The sequence below is a fragment of the Barbus barbus genome (assembly GCF_936440315.1).
Source record: "Barbus barbus genome assembly, chromosome: 12".
In the NCBI taxonomy this organism is placed as follows: Eukaryota; Metazoa; Chordata; class Actinopteri; order Cypriniformes; family Cyprinidae; genus Barbus; species Barbus barbus.
Genome location: NC_136740.1, coordinates 10219519 through 10247396, shown reverse-complemented (window position 1 = coordinate 10247396; position 27878 = coordinate 10219519). Strand labels below are relative to the sequence as shown.

Below are 27878 nucleotides of genomic sequence, written 5' to 3'. Positions count from 1 at the left end.
CTGACTGGCCCAAGTACTGTGACGCAAAAACCTCCCCCGTCTCTCTCTCTCTCTCTCTCTCTCTTTCTCATCCTCTCTCTCTCTCTCACCCCCCCCTCTCTCATCCTCTGTCCGAGCAAAAGCCGCGCTGCCTCACATGGACCCGAGACTTTAACAGCGCATCAAGACTCTCTCAACAGTTCCTTTTTTGGGAAGACAAAAGAGAAGTTTGATCAGGTGGAGCAAAACGCCAAATATCTCTTCAAAAGGATCTTGCGTTTGTGTTTTAGGTGAAGCTGTAAAAGAGCGAAGAGAGCGGCTGGTTTAAGGAGCGCAGACGAGTGCCATCCTACGATTTCTTTGCAAAATACTTCTTAAGAGGAATAATGAGGAACATTTGGATATTCCTGACACTTTCTGCAGCTGTATGCTTGTCCAGCGACAAGGTGAGTTTAAGCAGAGCTCTTATTGCTACTTTTGTTTATTGTGTAGGCTACATCCTTCCTAAACGCAGCATATCATAAACATATATTGTAATGTTGTTATGATGGACATATATGTTGCATAATGTACATGAACCTTATTTAATACATTTAAATCACTCTTAATTTGCATCTTTTTAGTACAGCATGAGTGACAACTTGGTCCTGGCAAGATCTGTCAAACCCATCATGATCATAACATGATGTGTATGATATTAGAGTGATGATGCTTATCATTTTGCAGGGATGTCCCAAAGTCTGGCAAATGTTTTCAAGAGATCCCTGAGAAAGTTACAGTACACTAAACTTTTCCATCTCAGAAGATCCATTTGAAGTTTCATGTCACTTTATAAATGCATTGGTCTTCCGGAGCTCATGTGTCCTCCTGAGACAGATTTTAGTCGAAACCTGATCTCCTCCTGAGAGAACCTGAATGTTTCTCAGCCAGTTTTACGCTCCAAAAAATTCAGATGAGTTGACTTCTTCCACTTATGAAATTGAAAACCTCTGTAGTGCCACTAAATGAAATTCTGATAAAGATGAGAGTAAATAGTTTCAGAGCTGAACAGTTGTAGAGAACTATGGGAGTTTTTGTTTTTGCAGAGAATTTCAATTCCTCCTTATCAGAGTATGTTCTTGTCTGCAGGACTCACTATTCTGTGTGCGAACTAGACGCAGTACATTGATTCCCAATTGCAACACTGCTTTCAAAGAGCTGTCAAGAAATTTGCAGGTTGCTTCAGGATGCAGATCTGTATGTTTTAATTACCTTTAGCTCTCAACTGTGATGAAGCAATAAAATCAAGCCACCGCAGTGTAATTTTACAGGAAGACATTTGGAAGTTGTTAAAAGCCTTTGTGTCGGTCGTGCTGGTACCTTGTAAGGTTTTCTCTCTCATTTTAAAACATTAGCAATGGTTTTACAAGCTCTTTAGCTTGACCGTGATTCCAACAAGTTGCACCACATCTACAGTTGTATCAATGCTACTCATTCATGGTGATGCTCATCCATATTTAAGTAGGCCTATTATCCAAATTGTTTCTAAAGGTGACATCTTATTTCTGGATTCTGTCTATTGAAGGAAAGCTTGATGCTTTGCTTCAATATGTTGTGATTGAAATGAGAAGTTAAAAGGTTAATAGGTGTTTTAATGATTCTTAGAGGTAATGAAATTAATATGAAAACGATAGTAAGTGGCTCCTCACTGGTTTCATTCCTTGTTTCTTTTCATTTTATTCCAACGTTTTTCAGGTTTCAATTCCTCAACAGTGAGCATTGTCATAAAAGTCTCATGTCCTCAAAGCCACGAACAGTCTGGTCTAACTTGGAAACAGGCAAAATGTAACTGCATAACTGCTCAATTACATCAATTAACATAAAAAATAAATAAAAGTAAAAAAACAAAAATCAGCTGCCTCTAGGGCAAATAGCACCGGTGTGAATAAGTGTTGATAACAGATTATGTGAGTGCCCTTTTTTGTTCTGCTGTTCCACAAAATAATGTCATCGTAACATGAGGTAACCAAACATAAACTGTATCCATTGCCAAGACAACATATTATGACAGATGTATGATGACTGTGCTGACACCTCATTCATGGACGTAAACAGACTCCCACTCAGAACACCTGTGTGCACTTCTAGTAAAGCGAGTATCTGAACAATATTTGTGTGCTGACAGCATATACAATCCTGGGCAGAGGAAGTCATGAAACACTGTGTGTGTGTGTGTGTGTGTGTGTGTGTGGAAACCATAACAGAATGGAATCTAATGCAAGTCTGATCTAAATTTCTGATCCCCTCAATTATCTTAGCAAATGGAATATTTTTGAGGGAAAGTTTTGTAAGGTTGGAGCAAAAGCCTGTGAATTTTTAATTGGATTACATCTATCTATCTATCTATCTATCTATCTATCTATCTATCTATCTATCTATCTATCTATCTATCTATCTATCTATCTATCTATCTATCTATCTATCTGTCTGTCTGTCTGTCTGTCTGTCTGTCTGTCTGTCTGTCTGTCTGTCTGTCTGTCTGTCTGTCTGTCTGTCTTTCTATTTCCCTTTCTATCTGTCTGTTTCTCCATCTGTCTTTCTATCTTTCTGTCTATCTTGCTGTCTCTCTACCTGTCTGTCTGTGTGTCTACCTGTCTGTATGTCTGTCTGTCTGTGTGTCTACCTGTCTGTATGTCTATCTGTCTATCTGTCTGTCTGTCTGTCTGTCTGTCTGTCTGTCTGTCTTTCTATTTCCCTTTCTATCTGTCTGTTTCTCCATCTGTCTTTCTATCTTTCTGTCTATCTTGCTGTCTCTCTACCTGTCTGTCTGTGTGTCTACCTGTCTGTATGTCTGTCCAGCTCTCTCTCTCTGTCCATCTTTCTTTCTTTCTTTCTTTCTTTCTTTCTTTCTTTCTTTCTTTCTTTCTTTCCTTCTGTCTGTCTAACTCTGTTTATACATTTTTAGTGGTGAATCCTGCAACAGGCAATCATTACAGTGAAAAGAATACATAGCCGGAGGAGGGACAAGTGAAAAAAACAGAGAGAGATAGAGAGAGGGGAAACTTTGAGCAGAGGTGGTGGGCTGAGTGGTGTGAAAGTGTGAATAAAATGTAACAGTAAAACCCCCAGTGCACACTACTAAAGAACCCTTAATACGCTTAAAGAGAGGTCCATTCAGTGTTTACACCAGCATTCTGGTGTAAATTCCTCTTTGATTTAAGCTAATTCTAATTATAGTCAATTTACCTCACTTTTAAGTTGAATTAAAGGGTGAATATATGAATATCTGCAATGAGATTACCAGAATAAAATAATTTTGAAACATTATTCAGTCACAGTATCGTGATATATTAATGCACAAGCCAAAAGAGCATTATAGAAATGTCCCAACAGTCCAAGTGCTGTTTATCCATACTGAAGACCAATTTAGCATCTGAAAAGAGCAGTGTGTCTGCCAGAGGCATGTGGTATTCTCATCTGTTGTGGGTGTGCTTTCGGAAACACATCTGTATTTACTGTGTACAGACTTTTTTGCGAAAGAGAAATGTAACGCTGGGTAAATTTGCTCCCTGTACATGTCTGTCCACAGATTTATGTGGGTTCCACTCGCAGTTCTAAATTTGGAGCGTTGTCAATCAGTGCTGTGTAGGTGTACAAGTATTTGTTCTTTAAGGCCATATGGCTTTATGAATTATGTTTGTACCAGCTATAATGAGGCAATGGAACGTCTGTCAGTCTGTCTGGATGAAGGTGAATGTTTTTTGTGCCTGTATTTGTCAGAGATCATCTGATAAAACAGGGAGGATATTGTCCCGAGGTAACTAATGGTTACATAGGTGTTTCTCTCCATGGCATGCGAGGGTGTTGACATGGCATAGCCTGCATACCGCAGACAGATTAGGCTGCTGCCTGCAGTACTTTGGAGGAATGCGTCGACGTGAGAGTCCCCAGTCCCGCGTAAATCCCATAGATGGATGTGCTTCTTTTGTCCAGAATGCAGATACATCCATGCCAGATGTTTTATGTACAAGATGCAGATGTTCCTGTGCTCTCTCCGTGGGAGAAGCTTGTGTTGCGGAATACTAGCTGCGAAAGCCATAAACAGAAGAAGTGTGAGAACAGCTGGGTTATGGGGCATTTGGCTATTTGCTCATGAATCCCTCTGTGTTCTTATTGTGCAAAATTCAATTATGTAATCAAAACTTTTGTGTAATTATAGCATCATAGCAAGTCAATGTCAAATAAATGGGAAAATCTTTTAGTTAGCAAGTTAGTGCAGAAAGTTTCAAGTTTATAAAAATATACTTGTACACGTGGTTTTTTTCATAAAAAAAAATATATTAGTGCTGTCAAATGTTTAATTGAATCCAAAATAAAAGTTTTTGTTTACATAAAATATGTGTATTGTGTATATTTATTATGTATATATAAATACACACACATACAGCATATATTTAGAAAATATTTACATGTATATATTTATATTCATATAATTTATATCATATATAAATATATTTAATATATCAACGTAACATATGTTTCTTAAATATATATATATATGCATGCGTGTGTATTTATATATACATAATAAATATACATGGTACACAGACACAGACATATATTATGTAAACAAAAACTTTTATTTTGGATGTGATTAATCGCAATTAATCGTTTGACAGCACTAATATATATATTATTGATTTGTTGTGTTTTGGCAGTTGGACCACACATGATCTATAATACAAAAAAATCTAAATAACCCAAAAGACCCTGAAAGACAAACAAAGCTTAATGATCATATACACACTGCATAGCAAAATATGCATCATCAACGTATAACAGCTGTTAAGGACTGCTCATGTGCATATTATCATATATTTCAAGCTCTAATCTGCACAGAGGGTTCATTAAAATGTGTCTTTAGATTGCTAGCAACATCCTTAATGAGCATCACTGTGAAAATATGAAACCTTTGCACACCATTTCACTTCATTTCATTTTCATGTCGTGTTTTGTTTGTAGATTTGATTCTGAACAAATGGGCATTCCATACCAGAAAGGAATGCCTAAATAGCTATCTGGATATTGGTAAGCATTATCAAACAGTCTATGTGGCCTGGGTGATGTCAGCAGTAAAGGAAAGTTGTTTTAGAGGAGAAGCGAGTTGTTACATTTTGATAAAAGTTTATAAAAAAAAGTTTTTTTTACCAAAGTAAATATGTGTTTTAGGCCTTTCCTTTCTTGAGCATCATTCATCTGGCGGCATTTTAACATGTCAATCCCACATCATGAGAATCTGACCACACATAATTTCAGCCTTTGAAGGAACTTCGGCAAATATTTAACCTAGTCTCATGGCATTTACGTACCTGGGTGCACTTTTTAGCGAGACACGAAATATGTACCAATAACTACATATTACTGCAGTTTCAGTTTCCTAAAGAAACAAACACTAGAGGCAGTAAAACTCTGACACCTTTTACTCACACAAATTTACAGAGTTTTGATTAAAAAAGCGTATTTTTTCACACAATTACTTTAAGAATATCATGTTACGACTTCAAAACAATGTTGATATGCTGAGAGATTTGAAAACTGATGCTTTTGAATGTTAGCATCGCACATATCCAGCCTCGTATCTATGGGTTTTCATAGACAGAGTTTGTTCGGTGGCTCACGGAGTACGGAGCCGTACTTAGAAGGCAAGGAGCTCTGGTTTGAATCCCGTGTAACTACGGTTCGACAAAACAGTTCAAATCTGCATAAAAGGAAGTTGAAATGGCACGGTCGCATCAACAAATACATTTTTATACCAGTTTTGCATTTGTTAACACTATCGGGTAGGTTTAGGGTTGGGTTTGGTGTAGGGCATATTTCCAACACGAGCATTAACTTTTAGGGACAGATCCCGAATATTTGAATTCTGAACCGCCGCAGAACGTACCTGTAGCAACGTAATAAAAACACAGCAATACGTACCTATATCAACATAATAAAAACACAGCAATACGTACCTATATCAACATAATAAAAACGTGCCAGGGTTCACGTATTTAACCTGTGCTTTAGCCCCACTTAGTGGACATTTCTCTTTGAAACTGAGGCAAAATGTACAGTAAGGTACCGTAAAACGGTGTCGCACAGAAAGTGCACAGAGGTACGTATTTTTATGAGACCAGGTTGTATTTAACATATGGTAGAACCACAGAGTAAGTCTAAAATTGGTTGGCCATAGTGGTTCTGTGATGTTTTGCAATCCCTTTTTTGCCTTTAGATTTGTTTTGGTGAACCTTATTTAGCTGATAGCACCCTGCAGACGGAGGGCATGACCATTTAAAGATACCCCGAGATAGTGAGGCTTTCATGTGGCCGATCAGAGTTTAAGCTGACATATCATATCATAGTGCTTAATCTGATTTTTTTTTTTTTCCTCTACCTATCTCTCACATCCTCACCCTCTCTCTTTCCCTCCTCACTTTACTTTTATCTACCAAAGCAAAGCTTGTTTGGAGTTTGAGGCATATTTTTAGAAACAAGCTTCTTTGATGGGCCATGCATTTGATGGTTTATATTTTGAGGTTGGTTTTTATGTGAAGTGAGAATTTTCAAGCTTGTCCTCCATATTTTTATGTTTCTGATATTCTTTTTAGATATTACTTTAAGAACCAGCAGATTGTTTCTTACAGGAGTCATTAATACATACAGGCGATCAAGTGTACACTTGATACTAGAGTAAAAGTAATGATCTATCCTCTATTTTAGTTTGCTATCCACAGGGAACTTCTATTTGTAATTTCCTGTTATGTTCCTAAATCAAAGTTTCTTTTTTTAGGAGATAATACTTTCCCCTTTTAGAAATGTTGGAATGTGGAAAACAGTTTACAGTCTGCAAGACTCATGAACGTTTGTCTTGATACTGACTGTGTGTGACTGCTTTTTTGGAATAGCACAGAGAAAAGTCCACGAAAGACTGCTCAGTTTTTAGAAGTAAGCAGTAAATTTGAGTCTTGTTATCCTTCCAGAGGGAGCTGGTTTGGCCGGCCTCCAGAAGCACAGACGGAGGAAAACTGCTCAAAATGAGAGTGGCTCATGGCTCAGATTTGTCTTTTTTGAAGGTGCTGATCAACTGCATGATGTCAAGCTGTGTTGTTGCACCAAGTGCAGTTTTTCATTAAAATGTTGCACCTTTTATATGTTAAAGGATATAATAAGAAAAAAATCTAAATTTACATTTAATCGTTCCTTTGAGAAAGACAAAACGAGAAGCACAATGAAGATGAAGGAGGACTGCTGGTGTTGGACTTCTTGCACACGTTTAAACTTTCAGTAGATACACTAATGGCAGTTACTACAGCAGTTGTCTGCCATATCATGTATATGTAATTTGACAATGCAAAGTCATTCATATGTAAACTGTCATCCTGTGTGACTCATATGGTGTAAATGTAAAACATACATTTGTTTTGGAAAATTTATATAAAAAAGCATTTTAAAATGAATGCTTAGCAGTTGTACACTTACACATATTTGAGGTATGAGGAAAATATGGTGTTACTTTTTACTTGATGATCAACATGACATTAAAGCTTTTCCAAACAAGGAATAAAGATTATCATATCAAACCAACATGAATCCAAAGAGTTCATTTTGACGAACTTGGTGTTTTACCTTAAATTTCTTACATTAATTTACTCTTTTTCTCTTTGACCCCACATCTGAGCTTATGACTGATGTGATTTATAATATGTACAGATTTGGCCATTTAAGTCACTGTATCAGTTCTCAGATTTGAACAGATGTTCTGTATGTGAGAGCTCAGGTGTGTTAGGTGCTGTAAATCAGTGGTCTGAATAACCAGGTGTACACTTCATGACCCAATGGGTTACCTGAGCTCCCCAGAGGACTGTCAAATAAGAGCCCACATGAGCCCCAGGTGTGCACCGACACAATGGTACATACTGTGTGGAGAAATGGGAAAACGAGCAGTTTCAAGTTACTGAAAGACAGTATGCCATGACTTTCTAAAGATCGTTAAAACGTACAGCTAGGCAACAACTTCATAGTGCTTCACATGACGTTTATGATGTTTTGCAGATTAATTGCAAGTTGAATAGACTGATCAGTGGTTAGTCTAACGCTCGGTAAAATCACTTAATTGAGTTTCCTTTCATTAAAGAGAACTCTTAAAATCCAGTGACTTTGTAATTCAGAGATGCCTTTGGGAAATGTCTTAAAATCACTTAATTGTATTTAAATGCTGTGAGAAGTTGATAAGAAACTGTACATAGACCAGGTTATTAGGTGGACCATTTTCATATTCATACAGTATATGTGTCTTTATGGCAGTATGTGTGTGTTTTCACCTGTTCTCCAGATGCAGTAGACCTCACATGCTGTTTAACCGTCATTTTCCCCTTTCTTTATTATAACTCAGCAGTCTAGAACAATATAGAGGTATAAACCCACTGAGCTCATGCCACTTTCCACTAACAGAGTAAAGCTGAGGTTCCATTACATTTTTAAAGCATTAGAGGCAAAAATGTAATGTATATTATTGTGATACAATAATACCAGTTAAAAGATGAGGTTGGTAAGATTTTTAAATGTTTTAACATTTATTTAATCTAAAAGTAAAAACAGTAATATTGTGAGATATTATTTATGAAGCATCATAAATGTCTTTACCGTCTCTTTTAATCAATTTTGATCAAATACATCTTACCGAATACAAATATACATCTGTTGAATGAAACTTTTAAACAGTAGTGTGTGTTAGATAAACTATTATCTAATGTAAAATCCAAACAATTTCCAATGTCTCTATATCCCATTTTAAATGCTGATTTTGGTCTGTCTCATGCCAGTGGTCTTTACTGTCTTGGATTAACCAACAGTTATGCAATAACATTAAACTAAAACTGAGTATTAAGCTATTTTTAATCATTAGCTCATTTAATTACCGGGGGAAAAAAATCTCCCACATTTTGAATGCAACCTTGTTTTTGCATACATTTGTCTAAAAAAATGTCTACACATGTTGTAGTGTTGACTTCATCCATCAAGCTAACCATTCCATCCTGTTAACCAAGTTTAATTATAAGACTAAAAATAACTGGCTTAATTAGACCCATGCAGCCAGTTTTTATTTGTTAATGTTATCTATTTAATTTTGATATTTATTTAATGCTCATTACTAAAAACAAAACACACACACACACACACACAAAAAAAAACTGAAAAAAAATAAAGAAAAGAAATAAAACCGCTCATGTATTACTTAGTTTGACCAGGAGGTTTCTAGAGGTTAAGAACCTCCGTTAACTGACCATTTTTTGAAAAAGAAAAACAAGACCTTATTTTTCCATCTTTTTTTGTATACCCTAACTTTGCTTTCCTCCCCACTCCATCTTTCCTTCTACTGCAAACCTTCTCTCCATCCCTTCATTTCTCTCGTTCTGTTTGCTTCTCTTCTTTTCCTCCCATCCACTCCCGACAGCACCTGTATTTGAGAAGGCATTTTAGGAATACCAGACATGCCTATGGTCTGAATGGACAGTATTCATCCTGGTTCCCACTTTCCATCCAGCTTATTCTGGACAGTTATGGCAACCTGATGGATGTTGTTGTGCATGTGCAGTGAAGTGTGAGTGTTTTTAGTCCGTATGTTTGAATCTCTGCAGCTGGCCTGGCGTTATATCATCTGTGCGTTGAGAGCTCAGCCAGTTGGGGTTAATATCTCGGCCACAGCTGTGTTCTCACACTGTCCAGTAGACCTGATCATTACCGGAGCTCTGGAGGCCTGACATATGCTCACTGGCCACAAATCATCCAGTCAATCAGAGCTGACAGCTACGGTAACGGTAGTGTGAACCAGGTTGTAGTCCGTGAAACACAGCGGCTATTTGCGGTTTAATTTATTATGGACTTTAGACCAAATGCCATACTTACTTGCCTTAATCATGACATGATGTCCTATGTGAAAAAAAGTGCTTAATTGTACTGAATGTGCACTTGTGTACTTTGAATCTTAAATGTATATTTCTAAAAAAAAAAAAAAAATTAATTTCAGATAACATAAAATTGATTAAATAAAAGGCAGTTCTGACATATTAAAGCACATGTAAAGTATTTACTAAATACTGTAGTGTGCTATTCAATATTACATTTAAAGTTAATATATTAAATGTACTAAATTGCAACTTCATCTTTACCAAGGTGTAATTAGAGTACAAATATATTTAAATGCATGACATAACAGAAATGGCATTAAAGTATTTTTAGTTTACCTCATGCTTGTCAGTATGTTAGGCAATACACTTTATTTATATTTTAAAAGTAATTATGAAATGACTTACAAAGAAGTCCTACTTAATTTGGTCAAAAAAGTTCAGATAACTGCACTTAATATAAATTCTAACTATAATACATTTTCATTTAATTGCAGTTAAAATGTCTTAAGTTTCTGAAACTTACTTAAGTTCACACGTAAGTATATTCTTTCAATCTTAAGTTTCTGAAAACATTACATTGTTCACACTTAAGTATATTCTTTCAATCTTAAGTTTCTGAAAACATTACATTGTTCACACTTAAGTATATTCTTTCAATCTTAAGTTTCTGAAAACATTACGTTAAGTTCACACTTAAGTATATTCTTTCAACCTTAAGTTTCTGAAAACATTATATTAAGTTCACACTTAAGTATATTCTTTCAATCTTAAGTTTCTGAAAACATTACATTAAGTTCACACTTAAGTATATTCTTTCAACCTTAAGTTTCTGAAAACATTACATTAAGTTCACACTTAAGTATATTCTTTCAATCTTAAGTTTCTGAAAACATTACATTAAGTTCACACTTAAGTATATTCTTTCAAATCAAAAGTATATTATTTGAGTACTCTTTTTAAAGTATACTAAAGTGTACTTCTTTTCACAGTGGGTTCTTTTTTGTTTGTAACTTGTTTGCCTTTGTTCATTTTGTAAATTTGAATATAATAAGGTCTAAACGTAATAACATGACTGTTTTTTTCACTGTTCATTAGCCTTTCAGCCAGTTATCATTTATACGCCACAGCTCAAACAGAGAAACATTAAAAATAAGTTTTTCCTTTCCATTTCAAGGTGTTTTTCTCCTTTAATTTGATGCTTTAATATGCGCATTGTTAACGTTTTTTATGCATACATGAGCAGACAGAAGAACATCTGTAGCTTTCAACACATTCAGCTCATTAGCCAATAGTCATTACACAGTGTCCTACTGTTTGAGTTTTTCTTCTTCTTTAAAATTTATTCATATTCATTTCTAAACTCAATACAAAAGTGAATGACTCAGATGTTTCTATTGAATGTCTTGTGCTTTAGTATCATCTTGCAGTTCGAATGTGACATTTAATGAAGAAATGCTGAAAAATGAAATATGCTGAAAGACAAATTTGGCAGTTAGATGAATAACATTACCACCATTTTTTATACCAAGTGTATAAAAGCGAAAGGGAAGTGGTGTGTGGTGTGGTGTGTGTGTGTATACATATATACTTCAATACTTCTAATACTTCATCTAAAGACTTGACATGTTTCTAAACACCGCATTAGCATTTTTCTTTGCATATTTATGAGGTTGAGATCAGGCATTAACTTGTCCATCGGTGGAAATGCCTATTTATAATTTGAGTTTGCCTTGATTGTTTCTCCCAAATGCTGAAAAAAATACATCTGAGGGAATTAAACATTGTTTAGTTTATAATCAGTTTTCTTGCACAAAATTGTCAAACTGTCAGTGTATACGTGATGCCATCCGTGTTCTTCAACATCACTCACATTTCAGAGTTTTGGTGTAACGGTAGTTCTTTTGGGTTATTGTTTTTCCTGTTTTATGAATATTACATTTTCAGATGTGCAAGTCAAGTCACGTCACCTTTATTACAGCACTTTATACAGTACAGATTATTTCAAAGCAGCTTCACAGAGGTAAACAGGAAAAATAAAAGACTTATGGAGACAGTTCAGATTCTGCTGTAAAGCAGTCATAAAAGACAATAGTGTAATTATTTAGCTCATGTCAGTTCAGTGTTCAGATTAATTGTATTTTAATCGTGATCTTCTCTTGATCATCAGCCATTTTTGGCCACTGGTTATTTATCCTGAATTTAATTTGGCATTTGTGTTATCTTGCGTTGGTACCAAGCCTCCACAAGCTGTCATATTGGTGGTTGCCAGATGTCAAATTCCCATAATTAAACCCTTTGCTTTAATCGACACAGTTTCTGCACAGTGGTTTACTTAATTGTCCCGACCTGGCAACCATGTGAATGCACTCTCTCTGCATTGCATAGCTGAGCTGTAAAACCCCAGCAAAATGTAAGTTTTCTGCTCAAATAAAAGTGTAATACAGTCAATCTGTTTTCTTGTCCAGTTTGCTACAATTAAATCTGTGAGCAAACCATGCAAGTTGCATGCGGTTCTCTTGATTTGTGCCTATGTGAAAGTGCAATAATTGTGATAAAATGTACATATATATATATATATATATATATATATATATATATATATATATATATATGAAGAAATAATACAAAATAATTGTGATTAATCATTTAAACATTATTGTGCAGCCCTAATAACAGTGCATTTTACTGCTTACATATACAGGTAGATTGATTATCGGCATAAAGTTGATTATGGGCATAAAGTTGATTATCGGCATAAAGTCCATTTTTCAATTTATTGTTCCCTGTCCATTTAAACAGGAAGAGCAATCAGACTGACATAAAGAAAAAACAATCACAATTTGTTTTGTTTGCACAGTATGTATCATTTTGTGGCATTTTAATTTGAAATATCAGAAAACAGAAGAAATTAGTATGTGTGTAGACTTTGTAATAAAATGTCGTTTGATATATACATGTAATTCCTGGTTATTTAAAGTGAAAGTGAAGTGACATATGGCCAAGTATAGTGACCCATACTCAGAATTTGTGCTCTGCATTTAACCCATCCAAAGTGACCATACATAGAAGTGAACACACACCCAGAGCAGTGGGCATCCATTTATGCTGCGGCACACAGGGGGGCAGTTGGGGGTTCAGTGCCTTGCTCAAGGGCACCTCAGTTGTGGTATTGAGAGTGCTGGACATTCACTCCCCAAAGCTACAATTCTGGCCAGCCCAAAACTCAAACCCACAACCTTTGGATTACAAGGCCGACTCTCTAACCATTAGGCCACGACCATTTAACAGACACAATTCAGAAAACAAAGCAATAGAGTGCTGTAGTGGTGACATTTTTATAGGGAAATTAGCATCACCTTGGTTCGTTCGACCAAAAGCCTTTAGCATTTGGATTATTGCGGAAAATAATTGACCAACAAAAGTTTATGATTTCATGTGTTGATTGTCCAGATAATCTTCACACATGAACACAACATTTATGAGTTTTGATAATATAATAAATATAATCTCCAGAAGTAAATAGCTAAAGTTATGCTATAAACAACAACACCATTGTTGCATATAAGGTTCTGACAACTCTTTCAATCTATATTTAAAATCTACAAGTTTGGGTTAGAAAAGTTTACAAGAGTGTAAGTATAAACACAATGAGGCTGTAACAGTGGATTAGTGAATAAATGAGTTTTCCTGTTTGGACGTGATAACATTTAATTTCCTCAACAACCTCTGTAGTATAATAAAATATCTCACCATTCACTGATACGTTTATTATATGTTTGATCTAAAATGCAACTGCCCTCAGGTTTTGCCACAGGACCGCAACTGCAATACATTTTCTGGCATCTTTGCAGGACTGCAATATGAAAGTATACAAACTAACATATCTTTAGCAACAGCGTGAAAGTACATAGCACATAACAGGCACAATACTGGTAACTGTATGTGTCACATGACGAAACATGCATCATGGCTTTCTAATACCACCATTTTCACAGTCCATGCCACAATGCGAAAACTACGTTTTCTATTAACCTTGGAGATCATTGTCAAGAAGCGTTGTTTTTGTCAACAAAAACGCAGACTCAGTGTGGATGGAAGGCCTGCCAAAACGTAGAGAAAGAGGCCACGGACAAGGACAAGGCCCTTATTTCAGGTAATTAACAACAACAACAACAAAAAAACATTCATAAAATCCATTGACTCCAGGATAATGGAACTAGAAGTGCAATAAAGTGAAATTAACCTACACATAGGAGCCTGATGAAAATGCTCTCTATATATATATGTATATAATTTATTTAATTTTTTAATTTTTGTGTGCAATATGTATCAGGCGGTCTGTAAAAAGGCTGTAGGCGATCTGTGGGCATGGATTAAGGCTTCATTACCCAGAGCAAAAAAGCAGTGCTAAGTCCCATTCAGAATTAAAAGTGTGAAACATTGCTTAACCCAAGGTTAAAAGTGGCTTGGGGGTTAAAAATGATGTTAACCCTGAGTTAATCGCAATGGGAAAAACTTTAAGTACATTTTCAGCTAACTAGCTATTACAGACTGCACTATGCAACATATAGGTTAAATGTTACCCCATGGGTAAATCCTAAGCACTGTACTGTGTGTCTGTTAATTAAAGTGAAGCAGACGACTGAGGCCACACTGGATTTAGCTTTGTGTCCACGGGTAATTCGCTCTGTACTTGTGATCAGAGAAAACCAGAGGAGATGTTGGCTCTGTCTGTGTCTTCCACCAGGAAAGATGTTGGCTTTATGGCATTGTGTAATAGGTGTCAGTTTGGACTAGGAAAACACACCACGTTTTCCTGTGGCTGGAGCGGAGCAGCAGACTATGTGAAATTACACAGCCAGGCCTCAGGGGCATGGAGAGGAATTTCAAAGGAAACACAGCAGTCTGCTTCATATTGAGATTACATTAAGGGAACCGAATGCAGTCTGGAATGTGTAAAGGGGCCGTTCGGAGTGTAATAATCATATTAGTCTGGCAGTGTGAGCTTCAGCTTCACCCAGCAGCTAAAAAAAACCCTGCTTTTTCTTGTGCATTCAGTGTCTTCAATTCAGTCTCTAAACTGGTAGTTTTCTCTCTTCTTTGCTGTATTTTTCTCCTTTTCGTAAGCCTGTTAGACTCTGTAGCCTGTGCTCTTTTATGTTCATCCGTATATATGTATTCCCGACTCAGTGATTCTATTTTTTGGAATGATAAATAGGACCACTTGGTGACTCCCTGAGGACTGTAACAAATGCACTTTGGATTAAAGCATCAACTAAATGGCAAAGATTGACTTGTGTGTTTGGTAAATAGTTGGCTAACTTCTAAGCATCTCCTAGTCCTCATAAGGCCAGAAACATGCAAGTACACAAACGCTGGTGTGAATGCTTGACTAACATATTGTAAGTGAATGTTCCTTTTGAACATACATCTGTTGTGGTGTTCTGTAACTGTGCCAGTAATAAACTTCAGTATTCAAATGGGTGATAGTTACTTTCAAAGGTCTGTGCCATTAAATATGGCATGGAATGAAAGTCACAACCTATATTTTGTAAAAAAAAAAACAAAAAAAAAACATTTTATAAAACTTATTGTGAACCAATCATCCATGTATGTGTTTCAGATTTGAGTGCAACGCCCACATCTCATCAATCCAATCAACAACTAATGGATAGAGCCAAGTTCCTGCTCTAATTGTTTGTTCTTTTTCAATAATATGACTCTAATTTATATCACAATATGGAAGAGAAGATCTGTTCTGCTTCCATTTTTCCAAAACTTTAAAAAGGTTGATTTTATTCAAATGCATTGTATTTTTGTTGGTGAATCGCATGTTTGAATTAAGTGCAGGATGTTCAAAATTTTTTTTTTGTATGAATCTATCAAATTATTAAAAAATATTAAAATAAATGCAATATTTTTCATTTCTAAATCACAATTAATTTAGATATTTTTAATAAATGTCAGTTATACAACTGTCCAGAAATTGTAGTGAAGACAAAATCCTCACAAAATGAATTAGATTCTTGAAAAGAAAACATTAAAGTATTTTGGCATAAACTTTTCTGATTATTTATTGTTAAAAAACGTTTTCTGAAACTTTTCATGTGGTGTAGACCAGGGTCAGACTCCGAAGTGCACCATTAGCTGAGCTTATTTAGAGTAGTCAGTAACCAGACAGACAGTTCTGACAAAGCAAACAAATCCAAATCAAGAGAGAGCAGGGGTAAATGAGGAAAACAGGTAGTGTAATACACAGGCAGGCTGAAGATAAAGATAACATTCAGAATTGCGAAACAACTAGAATTGGTAAGAATGTGTACTGAGGTGAAACTGAAGAGAATATGGAGGCTAATAAGGTGAACTGAGAACAGTCGTGGTAGAAGACGGCAGGAAGCAAAAGTTTCAGGTCATTATAGTATAGGGTGAGTTAATATTCAGGGGAGAAAGACCTCATGTAGAGAGAAGTGGTGGTGCTACGACTGGTGGAGAATTTGACACTGACATGCAAAAAAAAGGAAAATTACATCATAGAGAGGACCCATGCAGACCCTTATTTGTGTGCCCAGTTCAGTCAAACAAAATCTCAGATAATTTGATATTTTTGTGACAAGTCAAAGTTAGTTCAGGTTGTAAAATTTCATGTGGTGTGACTCCTACAAATTTAATAAATTTATAAAGTGAATTTCCTTTATTGTTCTTTGTTTAGGGATAAAAAGAAGTTAACACACAGATAAACACAACAAAGCTGATAAAGAAAACAGGGTTTAAGAAAGCATCCGATCATAGCGATGTGTATATGTTTGATATCAGCTCTGCAATTCAACACTCCAGTAAAGTCACGTCATGTTTATTTATATAGCATTTTATACAAAAGATTAATTTTACAGGATTAAACATGAAAAAAAATTGCTTTCAATTAGAAGTTTATACTATGAAGCTGTTTCTCCAGCAAGCTTTTTCTAGAAAGTTCACTTTGGCAGTTGTCACACCAGTTCCTTCATCAATTTGCTTGAGATAAAATGAGGCCTTCACATGTATTTTAAGTGCAAAGATAATTTGTTATCATTATACCATCTGATATATTATTGAAATACAGTACAGTACAGTTTGTAATTTGAAGCAGCCACATTGACAATTGTAGGTTGTCTATTTTTTTATGACTTCAAGTAGATTTTAATTTTTAGAGTTAAGACTAACATTAGAGATTTAGACAAACATAAAGAGCTGCTTTTCAGTCCATACTGAGTCTGTCCATGGATATACCACCCGTTCTTCAAGATGTTGTTGACTTGAGAGAAATGGCTTATGGAAAATAGCTGCATTTACATTTGCTAGCTCCGTTTACCGTATTTGTGTATTTTGCACCTTGTCTCTTGTGGTAAGAGTGTGAGGGAAGCTTGACTAGACTTAATTAATCAGGTTTTCACAGGGTGTGGAAACCGACAGAGCCACCTGGAGAACTGCCACTAGCATTTAGCTTCTGTCACTGTCATTCTCTATGTGAAAGACAAATGAAATCATATTAAAATGATATTAAATTACAATATAGGTGTAGACATTTTAATGCTGGCACAGACAGCATTCTAATTTCTTGGCCTGGTTGCTTCCTGTCTTTGAATTATTCACCTCATTTTCGGTCGGCAGTAAATGTTTTCCTTTTATGTACTTTAGACCTCCGCTTGCCAAATCCAGCATATGTGTCAGTGCGTTCTCTCTGCTTTCAACTCTGCGACTTGGCAGCTGCCTACAGCTGGCTGGACACTGTGTGTAACATACGAGTTGGTGACGGTGTGCTTAGAGAGAGAGAGACACGGTGTGCTTGGCAAGGCTGTATGAGTGAGAAGAGTGAGCTGGTTGTGAGTTTCAGAGTTTCCTGTTCAGCTGTATCATTGGCACGGGCTGAAAGAGAGGGACTCAGACCCTCGCACAATACAGCACTTGTGCTGCAGTCCGGGAACTCAGGAATGCAGCTCTCACCTTCATATGGCTGACAGGAGTTTGTTTTGGAATGAGAGATATTATCCAACACACTCTTACCTCGCTCACTCACTCCTTCGCTTTTCCTCACTTACGCCTCTCTCACTCTTCATGGCCGTCCTCAAAGTAAAGAAAATACAATGACTTCAGCCTGAAATCTGAGATCTGACTGCTCCACCTGCAGTAATTTCTTTCAGTTCGTGACTTTTTAGTCCCTTCATCCCGTTAGTAATTTTGACAGAAGTTCTTCCGAGCATTCCCATTCAATTAAACGCTAGGAATTTCTAGACACCTTCCTAAATCACTTTAGCCATTCATTAAAGCCAGCTTTTATGAAACACATGGGTGTGAAATGGCAGGGATCAAAATCGTTCTTGCTGGAAGACGGATTAAGCAACAGAGACTCCCACTTTCATATGAGAGAAAAACAATGAAAAAATGTATGCCGGAATTATTTTAGGATTTGACACTGGTGGTTGAGTTTGACCTTTAAAAAATATAAATGTGCTATTTTTAATTAATAAAATGTTCCTTAGGCTCTGGCAGTTTTACCTCTGTATCTTCTTTACATGTATTATATTTAGATATTTAATGTTATTAGCTAAAATAGGCATGACTAGTGTTATTGCTTATACAATCACAGTGCAACAGAAGTAACAAAGTATCTTCCATATTGTAGTGTACATTCGACTGAAACTGATTTTTAAGATTCCAAAAGTGATTCTAAAGTTTTTCACACAGATGCCATAGTAAAACCATGTTTGGTTCCCCAAAGAAGCTTTCAGTGAACAGTTCCTAAAATAACCTATTTTTTTTTTCTTGATGTGAAGAACATTTTAATAATCTAAAGAACCTTTTTCCACTATGAAGAACTTGCAATGGAAAGGTTCCATGAATATTAAAGGTTCTTCACGGAACAATAAATGCCAATAAAGAAGCTTTATTTTTTTGAGAGCGAGGGTTTGGTGGGTACTTGGTTCTATAAACATTGCTTATTGATTGGATAAAGGTCAATCAATAAGAAACATTCCATTTAATGCCAACTTAAAGTTGAAAGTATACTTCATTTGTTCGCATTGCCTTTTTTGTTCACATGACATAATCTGCATCATCAGCACAGACTTGTGTGCTCAAAACGGTCCACTATGTATTGTGCACATGCCCTAACAAGTCTATCTGTGCCCACAGTCAATGGATGACTTTCACACTAAACAGAACGGAATGCAGAAATAGAAGTGTACATGTGTACTGGGCATTTCGGATCACATATCTGAACAAGCCCCTAACCATAACTAGAGAGAGGTGTACTATTTCTATATTAATGGAGGGGTCGGAGCCACATCTATAATGCTTTCCTGTAGCTCAAAAAGTAGAGCATGGCGCTAGCAATGCTAAGGTCATGGGTACGATTCCCAGGGAAAGCAACAGCTGATAAAATGTAAAAAAACCTGTAACTTGAATGCAATGTAAGTTGCTTTGGATAAAAGCGTCTGCTAAATGCAAATGTAGAATATCATACTTGATTTGGTCATGTTTTTTTGACTTGGGCCCGTAATCACATTGAACCAACCAAAACACAATAGAAAACTCTTACCAACACCCTAGAAACCACCTAGCAACGCACTAAAAACCTGAGCAGCTCATCATCAGAACACGTTAGCAAATGCATAGCATTGCATCCTAGCATAAAGGCAGAGAATCTCAGACAAGCTAACACAATTTACCATGTTTAATATTATGTTCTATATGTGGAATAAAAGAGAGAACAAGTAAGACAGAGTGAAAAGGGGAAAAAAAGTGCTTTCCAATATAGTTTTGTAAAATGTGCTTGATATGAACATAAAAATGTACTTAATGTGGTAACATCTGATTCTGAATGAACTGGAATATGATTCATATCATTGATTCAACTGACAACATTAAGGTACATCAACAGAAGTAGTTTTTAAAGGTCCGATCAGGTAAAAATTGCGTACTCACCCTTCAAACCTGACTTTCTTTCTTCTGTGGAACTTAAAGGAAGATATGTTGAGAAATGTTGAAAAGTGTTTTTCTTGTCTATGCAATAGAAGTCAATGGTGTCCAATGCTGCTTGGTTCTCAGCATTCTTTATGATTCCAAAATGTTTCTTTTGTGTTCCGCTGAAGAAAGAAAGTCATGTTTGGAACAACATGGGGGTGAGTAAATGATGAGAGAGTTTTTATTTTGAGTGAACTATCTGGAACAGGTAGAAATAGCTCCTTACTGCCTGTTCTACACTTTTTACTGAGTATGAAGACATCAAGACACATTCAGATCCACTGTTTGTGCATCCTGTCTACAAAAAATGCTGATTTTAGTTTTTCATTGACTCTCTTTTCCTGGACATAAACATTGTAGTCGTTAAATATTTGCAGATATGTCTAAAGCTCACATGAATTTGTTCTAGATCATTTGAGATGACATTATGATGCCTTTGAAGTCTGTCTGCAACCAATTTGCTTAGGAACCTCCATACAAAAACACTGGCTGTTTAGTCATTGACTGTCTGGACAGCTGCCTTAGGTTTCATACACAGCCCTTTATGTCACTCAAGTTCAGTTATTGTATGCTGTCGAGGTTAAACATGGTTTTTGTATCCCGTCTTCCTGTGTGTTCGCCGTCACGATGAGCAATGATGGCTAATGAAAGCCTTTGCTTTGTGAGGAGACTATGAAAAATGTGAGGAGTCAAACAGAGGCTGATGTATGTTTGAGATGTCCTGAGCGGGACCCATGGCTGATCACAGGCTGATCACAGGCTCTGGCTCTTCTATGACTTTATTTAGTCTTCCATTGGCTTTCAAGTCCCGTTTAATCTCCCCTCAGCGCCTCTGAAAACAGCACCAGCTCCAGTCTCCTGTTATTGTACAGGCTTTGAATCCAACTCCTTCGTTCTTTCTGGGTTTTAATCCTGCATGAGTGACTGCTATAAAATTGAACCTTATCCCCTGAGTGCCATTATTTATCATCTGGGTGAATAGGAGGATTCAGATTGCACACAAAGGTGCTTGGAGTATTATCCAATCTCATTGTCGGATCCATTGGCACTCTTGTAGACTTTAATCAAATACACACACATATACAGACAATATCAGTGCTTCACTTCATTGTTTGCCCTCTACAATATAAGAAATACAATCACACATAGGTGCACAAAGCGTGGCGTGCTGTTATTGTGACTGGTCCTGTTGGTGGCGCGTTGTGATTTGCTGAAGGGTTAATATGGATAGAAAAGATCAGAGGCGGCTGAGCCCGAGCGAGCATGAATGGTGAGGTCTGTGGGAGATGGCTAGGTCACTGGAGGATGTGATACCAACACGGCGAAAAAGAAAGGGTCATAGGTTTTGGAAATAAACATTGGTCCATCTGCCCCTCTATCTTGACAACAATGATAGCCTCTTGCATTTGTTTGATAGACCGTGTCTCTCCGTTTGCACCCCCCTCAACCTTGAAGTATTACTTCAGAGCGATAAACCTTTTGTTACATCCACAATGTGTGGAGAAATGATAGATGCTGACTTTTAGATTGGTTTTTAGCACCGTTTTAGTGGGTCAGAGAGCTTTCATAGAGTTTTCTCCTGAGGAAGAGAATCAAACATTACTTTCCTTTGAGGTAGTTTCCAGGGAAACCGAAGTGGGAGGAACCTTGGGTAGGCGTATTTGTTGTTTATGTCTTCAGCATAAAACAAAATCAGTCAGGATTTTCTTCAGCGTTGTTTAGAAATGGAAAAAAAAAGGTTTTGTTTGAAATGCTAATGGTACTTAAATGGTGTACATTTCTTTTCTTTATGTAACTGTGAATATTTCTTTGAGATCATTTTGTATGTATAGGAAAGGCTGAATATTTTTGAATATATTTGAAGAACGTTCACTGGAATTTCAAATAATTTTCAGATAAAATTGGATGTTTTGGCTCTGAAAGTTCTGCTTGTGTTTACCTGTGTAGGTACTGGTCTCTGGTCAGTCCCCTGCCTCAACTGATGACATCTATTTGGATGACCAGCAGTCTGGTGACTACCCTTTAGATGATGATGACTTCACTTCTGGTTCAGGATCAGGTAAGGATTGTTTATATAAGTCCAGCTGATTTTAAAATTGCCCATTTTAGTATTATCACTATTCTGAGGCAGTCAGATCATCAGACATACAAAAGCCCTGAGCCATGCCAGCCTAAGGCCTTGTGTTCTTCCTCAAAGTCCACACTTTGAAGACAAAATAGCCCTTATGTAGGGTCGTAGTCTGCTTTGGATCCTTCTGAAACCTAAAATGACAAATGGGACATCATGAATAAAAAAGACTCACTGGACTCTAGCATGTGACCGTACACACTAAGTGAGCCATTTGTAATAGGGCCATAGAAACCCATGGAACGGCTGTTTTGGCTTGCTCCAGGAAGTAGCCATCTGTAGGCAATCCAATCACAAACTTTGCAACCGGATAGAAATGACCTGGCAACCACCCAGAACACCCTAGAGCATTCCAAATGGACAAGTCTAGGCTAGTTAGAGTAGTAATGTTTATTCTGTAATTATTAAAGACAAATTATGGCATTACATGCTATTAAAACTGCAATTTTGGACATTTTCTCAGTCATCTTACTAGTACAGCATTGAGTTATGGACTTCTAGGAGAGCACCTTGTCACCTCATTAGCTATTAAATTATGGACTAGACAATCATTTAATTAAGGATCTATAATGAACCCACAGAACCAATTTTGTTGTGTCTAAAGGTTGTGTAATGTTTTGGTAAGAGAAGGCCTGCTAGGTGGTTGCTAGACAATGCTGCCCACCCTGTGAGCGGACAGATGTTTCACCTGCAGTCAAACGCGGTCAGCCAAGACCACCATGGTCACTCAGCAGATGTCTGCTCCATACAGAAACTCTGCATTATTAATAAGTAATTTCTCTACCTCTTACTGCTGTACCACAGTGCCTTGTACCTAGCACAATTACAGTGCAAAATGGAGAGAATGGCTGAAATATTTATACATTTTATATATTTCATCTGTCTCCCTTGGAAACACTTTAAGTGCAATAGTGCTGATCTAGCAATCCCATTCTCTATGGTTATATTTATACAGAACTGAAAGTCCAAGAAAGAGGGAAGTTTGGATCATTTAAACTAAAGCTCAGGCCACTGGGATGCCATTATAGTCTCATCAGACCATAACGGCATAGATGTGCAAACCTCATATTTTCGAAATTGACTTACAAATGACTAGTTGCATAATCAGTCTCAAGAGAACCCTGTACGATCAGGCTGGTTTCACGTTTACCAGACGTGTTGCTTAGGGGACATTCAAACAGAATGCATTTTTGCATTTAAAAAAGTGAGATGGAGGGTATTGGAATGAAAATTGCACAAGGTCTAGAGATGCTGTTTAAAACTGTTTTAATATGATCATGTGTTTTTCGAATGTGCGAAATGCTGCAAAATATGCACAGTGTGACGACAATGATCAAACATGTCCATCTGGTGTATGTAAAATCAGCACAGAGGAACGCAAAAACACATTCTATGTGAATAGATATTAACATAAAACCTGTCCTTGTGTTCAAAACATCCAGATGAAACTAAAGATATGGCAAAACATACAGGCCTATAAGATATTTAAAGGGATACTCCACCCCAAAATGAATTTTTTTTCATTAATCACTTACACATGACGCATGTCGTTCCAAACCCGTAAAAGCTTTGTTCATCTTCGGAACACAATTTACGATATTTTGGATGAAAACCGAGAGGTTTGTTACTGTCCCATTGACTGCATAGTAAATTGCACTTTCAAGGTCCATAAAAGTATGAAAAGCATCGTCAGAATAGTCCATCTGCCATCAGTGGTTCAATCTGAATTTAATGAAGCGACTAGAACACTTTTTCTGCGCAAAGAAAACAAAACAACGACTTTATTAAACAATTCGTGTCCTCTGATTCAGCGTAGCAACATTTTGCAGAATATCCGCTGGACGCAAGCAGGGTACGTTCTTGTGTGTCAGCCGCATCCCCTTTTAATACTTTTATGGACCTTGACAGTGCAATTTACTATGCAGTCAGTGGGACTGTCACAACTCTCCTGGTTTTCATCCAAAATTTTTATTTTGGGGTGGAGTATCCCTTTAAGCAATATCGTACAAGCAAAGGTGCTGATAAAAATAAGCACGGCTATGCACAGTATTGCCAGTGACTGCATGGTCTGCCAATGAAAATGTTTCCAAATAAAGCCACAGCAGAATTAACTGTTGTGCTTCCCCAAGTAGTGTTGTCAAAAGTGCCGACTTCGGTACCAGTCGGGAAAAAACGGCCATTTCCCGTTAGCATTTGAGCATTCTGAAACACAGCTGATTGGCCATTGTGTTCACGCGCTCAACAGTTATGACTGTGATTGGCTACAATGATAATTGCTTCAAGCTCTTCACCGCTCACATAGAAGCACACGGGAGTGTTTGTGAAGAGCGTGAAGCGACAGCGTTCAAATGCTAGCGGGAAATGAACATTTTTAAAATTTCAGTACCGATTGTTACCAAAATTTGTATACTTTTGACAACACTATCCCCAAACAATAGACAAGAGTATAATTTCTGGAAAAAACGGTTGAGTGGATGCTTCAGTGACTCAGTGAGAGAACGGCATAACAAAACGAAGTGGAACGCAGGCCGAGTCAGTTGAATAAATGATTCCAATGACTCACTCATAAAGACAGTCACTTGTCGCCAACTACTGGCAATTAAGTGTAATCTACAGAAGCAGTCATTTTGAAATCCTCACAAAAAATATAATATGATATATTTTCAAATGTATAAAAATATAAGAAAAACGTTCACTCATTTTATTCTCATCTCATTTCTTTATTTCTCACACGTCTCTTTAGGTTCAAGTGACACAGATGACGATGAAGACACTTCCACGGTAATAGCGCGGTACCCAGAATTCAAAGCAGGGTCTACTCAGCAGCCTGTCTACAGCAGCAGTCCCAGCTCAGAGTCCTCCATTTCCAAAGAGATGGACAAAATCATCATAGACTCATTCATTGATTCAGACATGGGACCAGAGGTGCGGTTGCTCGCCCGCATACTAAGAACTGTTGTCTCTCACAGTTTTACTGAACATTACTGTTATGTTGGATCCTTCAATCTTGTTATTGAATCTCTTCACTTTTTTCCGACACGATCTACAAGCTCAACTGTTTTTTGTGTCAGCAATTTCGATGTTAAGCTGTCTTTCTCTCTCTGCCTCTCTCACTGTTTTTTAGATCTCTGACTATCAGACAGAAAAGCCCCAGGTCACTGTTGAAGCCACCAGCTCACCGAGTGTTGTACAAGATGCTGACCCGCTTCATGAGGTTCGCACAGAAAATCTCTTCCAAAGGACAGAAGTGCTGGCAGGTATGTTCAAAATGTACATTTGTACATTTGTCTTAGACCTTAAAACAATGAAGTTTTTTTATTTATTTATTTAGTATTTATGTGAACAATTTTACAATTTTTAACCAAAAAATTATGCCAAGCATTTTACAGAACAAATGTTTGTTTTTTTGTTTGTTTTTTCAAAAATAAGTTTACATTTGGTTATGATGGAAATGAGAAATGATGAGTTGCATATTTATTTGCATATAAGAGTTTCTAGCAGAGTGCCAGTTTAAAGACAATAAAAATAATTAAATAAAAATGTTCACATTTACATAATTAAAATTCATAAATATTGACCAGTTTGGTCAATAATTGGTTTAGTTTCATTTACATTTTTAATGAATTGCTGGTTGATTTGTATTAGAAAGTTCAAGGCATATCCATTGTGTGTGTGTGTGTGTGTGTGTAAAATAATAATAATTGTATTTTTTTTTAAACATCAAATAGAATAAAACATAATCACAAGATATTCACGGTTGATCAAGGACATCATCAAATCTTTATCCCAGCGCATAAATAAAGATTTTTCTCCTCTGAAGTAGTCAAAAGTATGATTTTTAATAAGTTTTTAATAAATTCTATAAGCTGACAAACCATTGTTGTTTCTGTGTAACATTTCACTGATATTTTAATTCATTTCATTTGCAGTTTTTGTTGAAGCATTTAAATATGATGTGTACTTGAATATGATTTTAGATATTATTTTAAACCATATAATTTTTTTTGACATGGTGTAATTTTTCTTGGTGCAGCGGTTATAGCCGGCGGTGTGATTGGCTTCCTGTTTGCCATCTTCCTCATCCTCCTTCTGGTGTACCGTATGAGAAAGAAGGACGAGGGGAGCTACGACCTTGGAGAGCGCAAGCCTCCCAGCTCAGCCTATCAGAAGGCTCAGAGTAAAGAGTTCTACGCCTGAATGACCAATCGTTGCCAACAGTAACATCGTTATAACAACCAACTCCTCTCCAAGAGTAATGGTGGATCGGTAGCACATCGAGGGGATTTTTTGTTTTTTTACGGGGAACCTTTACTTATTTAAAAATGTAACAAAAAAGTAATTTTGCTTCACAAAGCCAACCGGGGCTTGTATTTTCTTTTTTGGAATCAAAAACGTCAAAGATTGTTTCTCTATGGGTTTTGAAAACAGTTGTTGTCAGTGCATGAAGGTAAATCATTGCTCACAGGTTTTAGTCATTGACTACTTTGTAACAGTAGAGGTACGTTTTATTAAAGAACAAGACCATTCCAGGATTTAAATCCTGGGTTATATCTGATACCTTTAATTTCCCACTGATTACATTTCAGTAACTTATCTCAGTGTGGATTTTATCAGTAACTTCATTTTCATCTCATCATTTTTATAAAGGGTTTTTCTCCCTTGGCTTGTGCCATTCTGTTCTTCAGTCAAAATGAATGTTTGTATTTCCGTCTGGCCGATATCATTCAAAGATCACAAAAATTTGCAGAATGTTTAAATATATTTTGTTATATTTCATGTTTCTAATGTAGTTGGTACAGTGTTAAGTCCCTAAAAGTTCAAATTCTACCTTGCCTAAAGCCAAGAACACATATAATTATACTCCTTTAATCTCTCTCTTTTCATGTAAACACTTATGTAAAGTCTCTTAGAAAAATCAGTTGTACTTGACTGCAACATCACCATAGCACTGCAGTAATTGACTTAAATTATTCAAATGACTTTAACCATTATGAAATTTTGCATTGCACAAAAAAAGTGCATCAAGGTCAAGAATGTTTTGTTTTTCCACAGAACTATTTGATACCCACTTACCCAATGCTTGGAAGGAAAAAAAATGTTCATTAGAATAACATATGAATTCAGTCTTCATTATGAACAAGTGGAAGAGTCCAAGAATGAATCTTCCATGACAGGTTAACATCATTTACCCAGTATAAGTCGCTAGTATTACTGTTTTTTACACCCACACTGTTCTCAATCAACACATTTTCAATGTTCACTGTTGACTGGAACCCTAATGAAGACCATTTTTCTTTATTTCATAATATTATCCCTCATGCGGAAGCAGCTTTTGTAAAGATTTCTTCTATGTTTCTGACTCAAGCATATTCTGCTGAATGTCTCTGACCTTCCAAAGACTCAAACAGTGTTGTTAACAGTGATGGTGATTAATAACATGAATCACATCTGCTCATTTTTACTCTTTTCATGTGCATTTCCATTGTTTCTTTTAAAGACCTGACCATTTAGAGTCAATGATGTCTCTGTATATGTTAATATACAATAATTTATAGAATATAATTATTTATATACTACATATTATATGTAATATGTTAGTTAAAAAATCTATGAAAATGTATATTCACAAATGTTTTAGAAGCCCTTGAAGTGCCTGCTGTTCTGAAACAGTTCTACAGGGATTTGAGGACATTTGTGCATCGTAATGATGTTAAAAGCTGGAACTGGAGAAATGTGATGAGCAGTAATGTCACAGAAACAGAAACAGTATTGTATTTCATAAAAAAAAAAACACCACTGAATAAACATTTTCTCATGGTATTTTAATTACGTTTCTTGTGCTT

General features: G+C 36.4%; 1 protein-coding gene across 1 annotated transcript; it reads left to right on the top strand.

Moving 5' to 3' along the window:
- Positions 1 to 134: 134 nt before the first annotated feature.
- On the top strand, positions 135 to 27123 carry LOC306878050 (syndecan-2-A-like). The gene is made up of 5 exons (XM_079430147.1): positions 135 to 425; positions 21855 to 21966; positions 24779 to 24960; positions 25160 to 25292; positions 26069 to 27123. Exons 1-5 carry the CDS (start codon positions 366 to 368, stop codon positions 26230 to 26232), a joined length of 651 nt encoding a protein of 216 aa, XP_079286273.1. The 5' UTR covers positions 135 to 365; the 3' UTR covers positions 26233 to 27123.
- The last annotated feature ends 755 nt before the right edge of the window (positions 27124 to 27878 follow it).

Excerpts from the sequence above, each read along its gene's own strand:
- LOC306878050 (XM_079430147.1), top strand. The coding sequence starts at position 366 with ATGAGGAACATTTGGATATTCCTGACACTTTCTGCAGCTGTATGCTTG. Across the intron at positions 426-21,854 it reads TATGCTTGTCCAGCGACAAG|GTACTGGTCTCTGGTCAGTC; the intron begins GTGAGTTTAAGC and ends TTACCTGTGTAG. Across the intron at positions 24,961-25,159 it reads ATTCAGACATGGGACCAGAG|ATCTCTGACTATCAGACAGA; the intron begins GTGCGGTTGCTC and ends ACTGTTTTTTAG.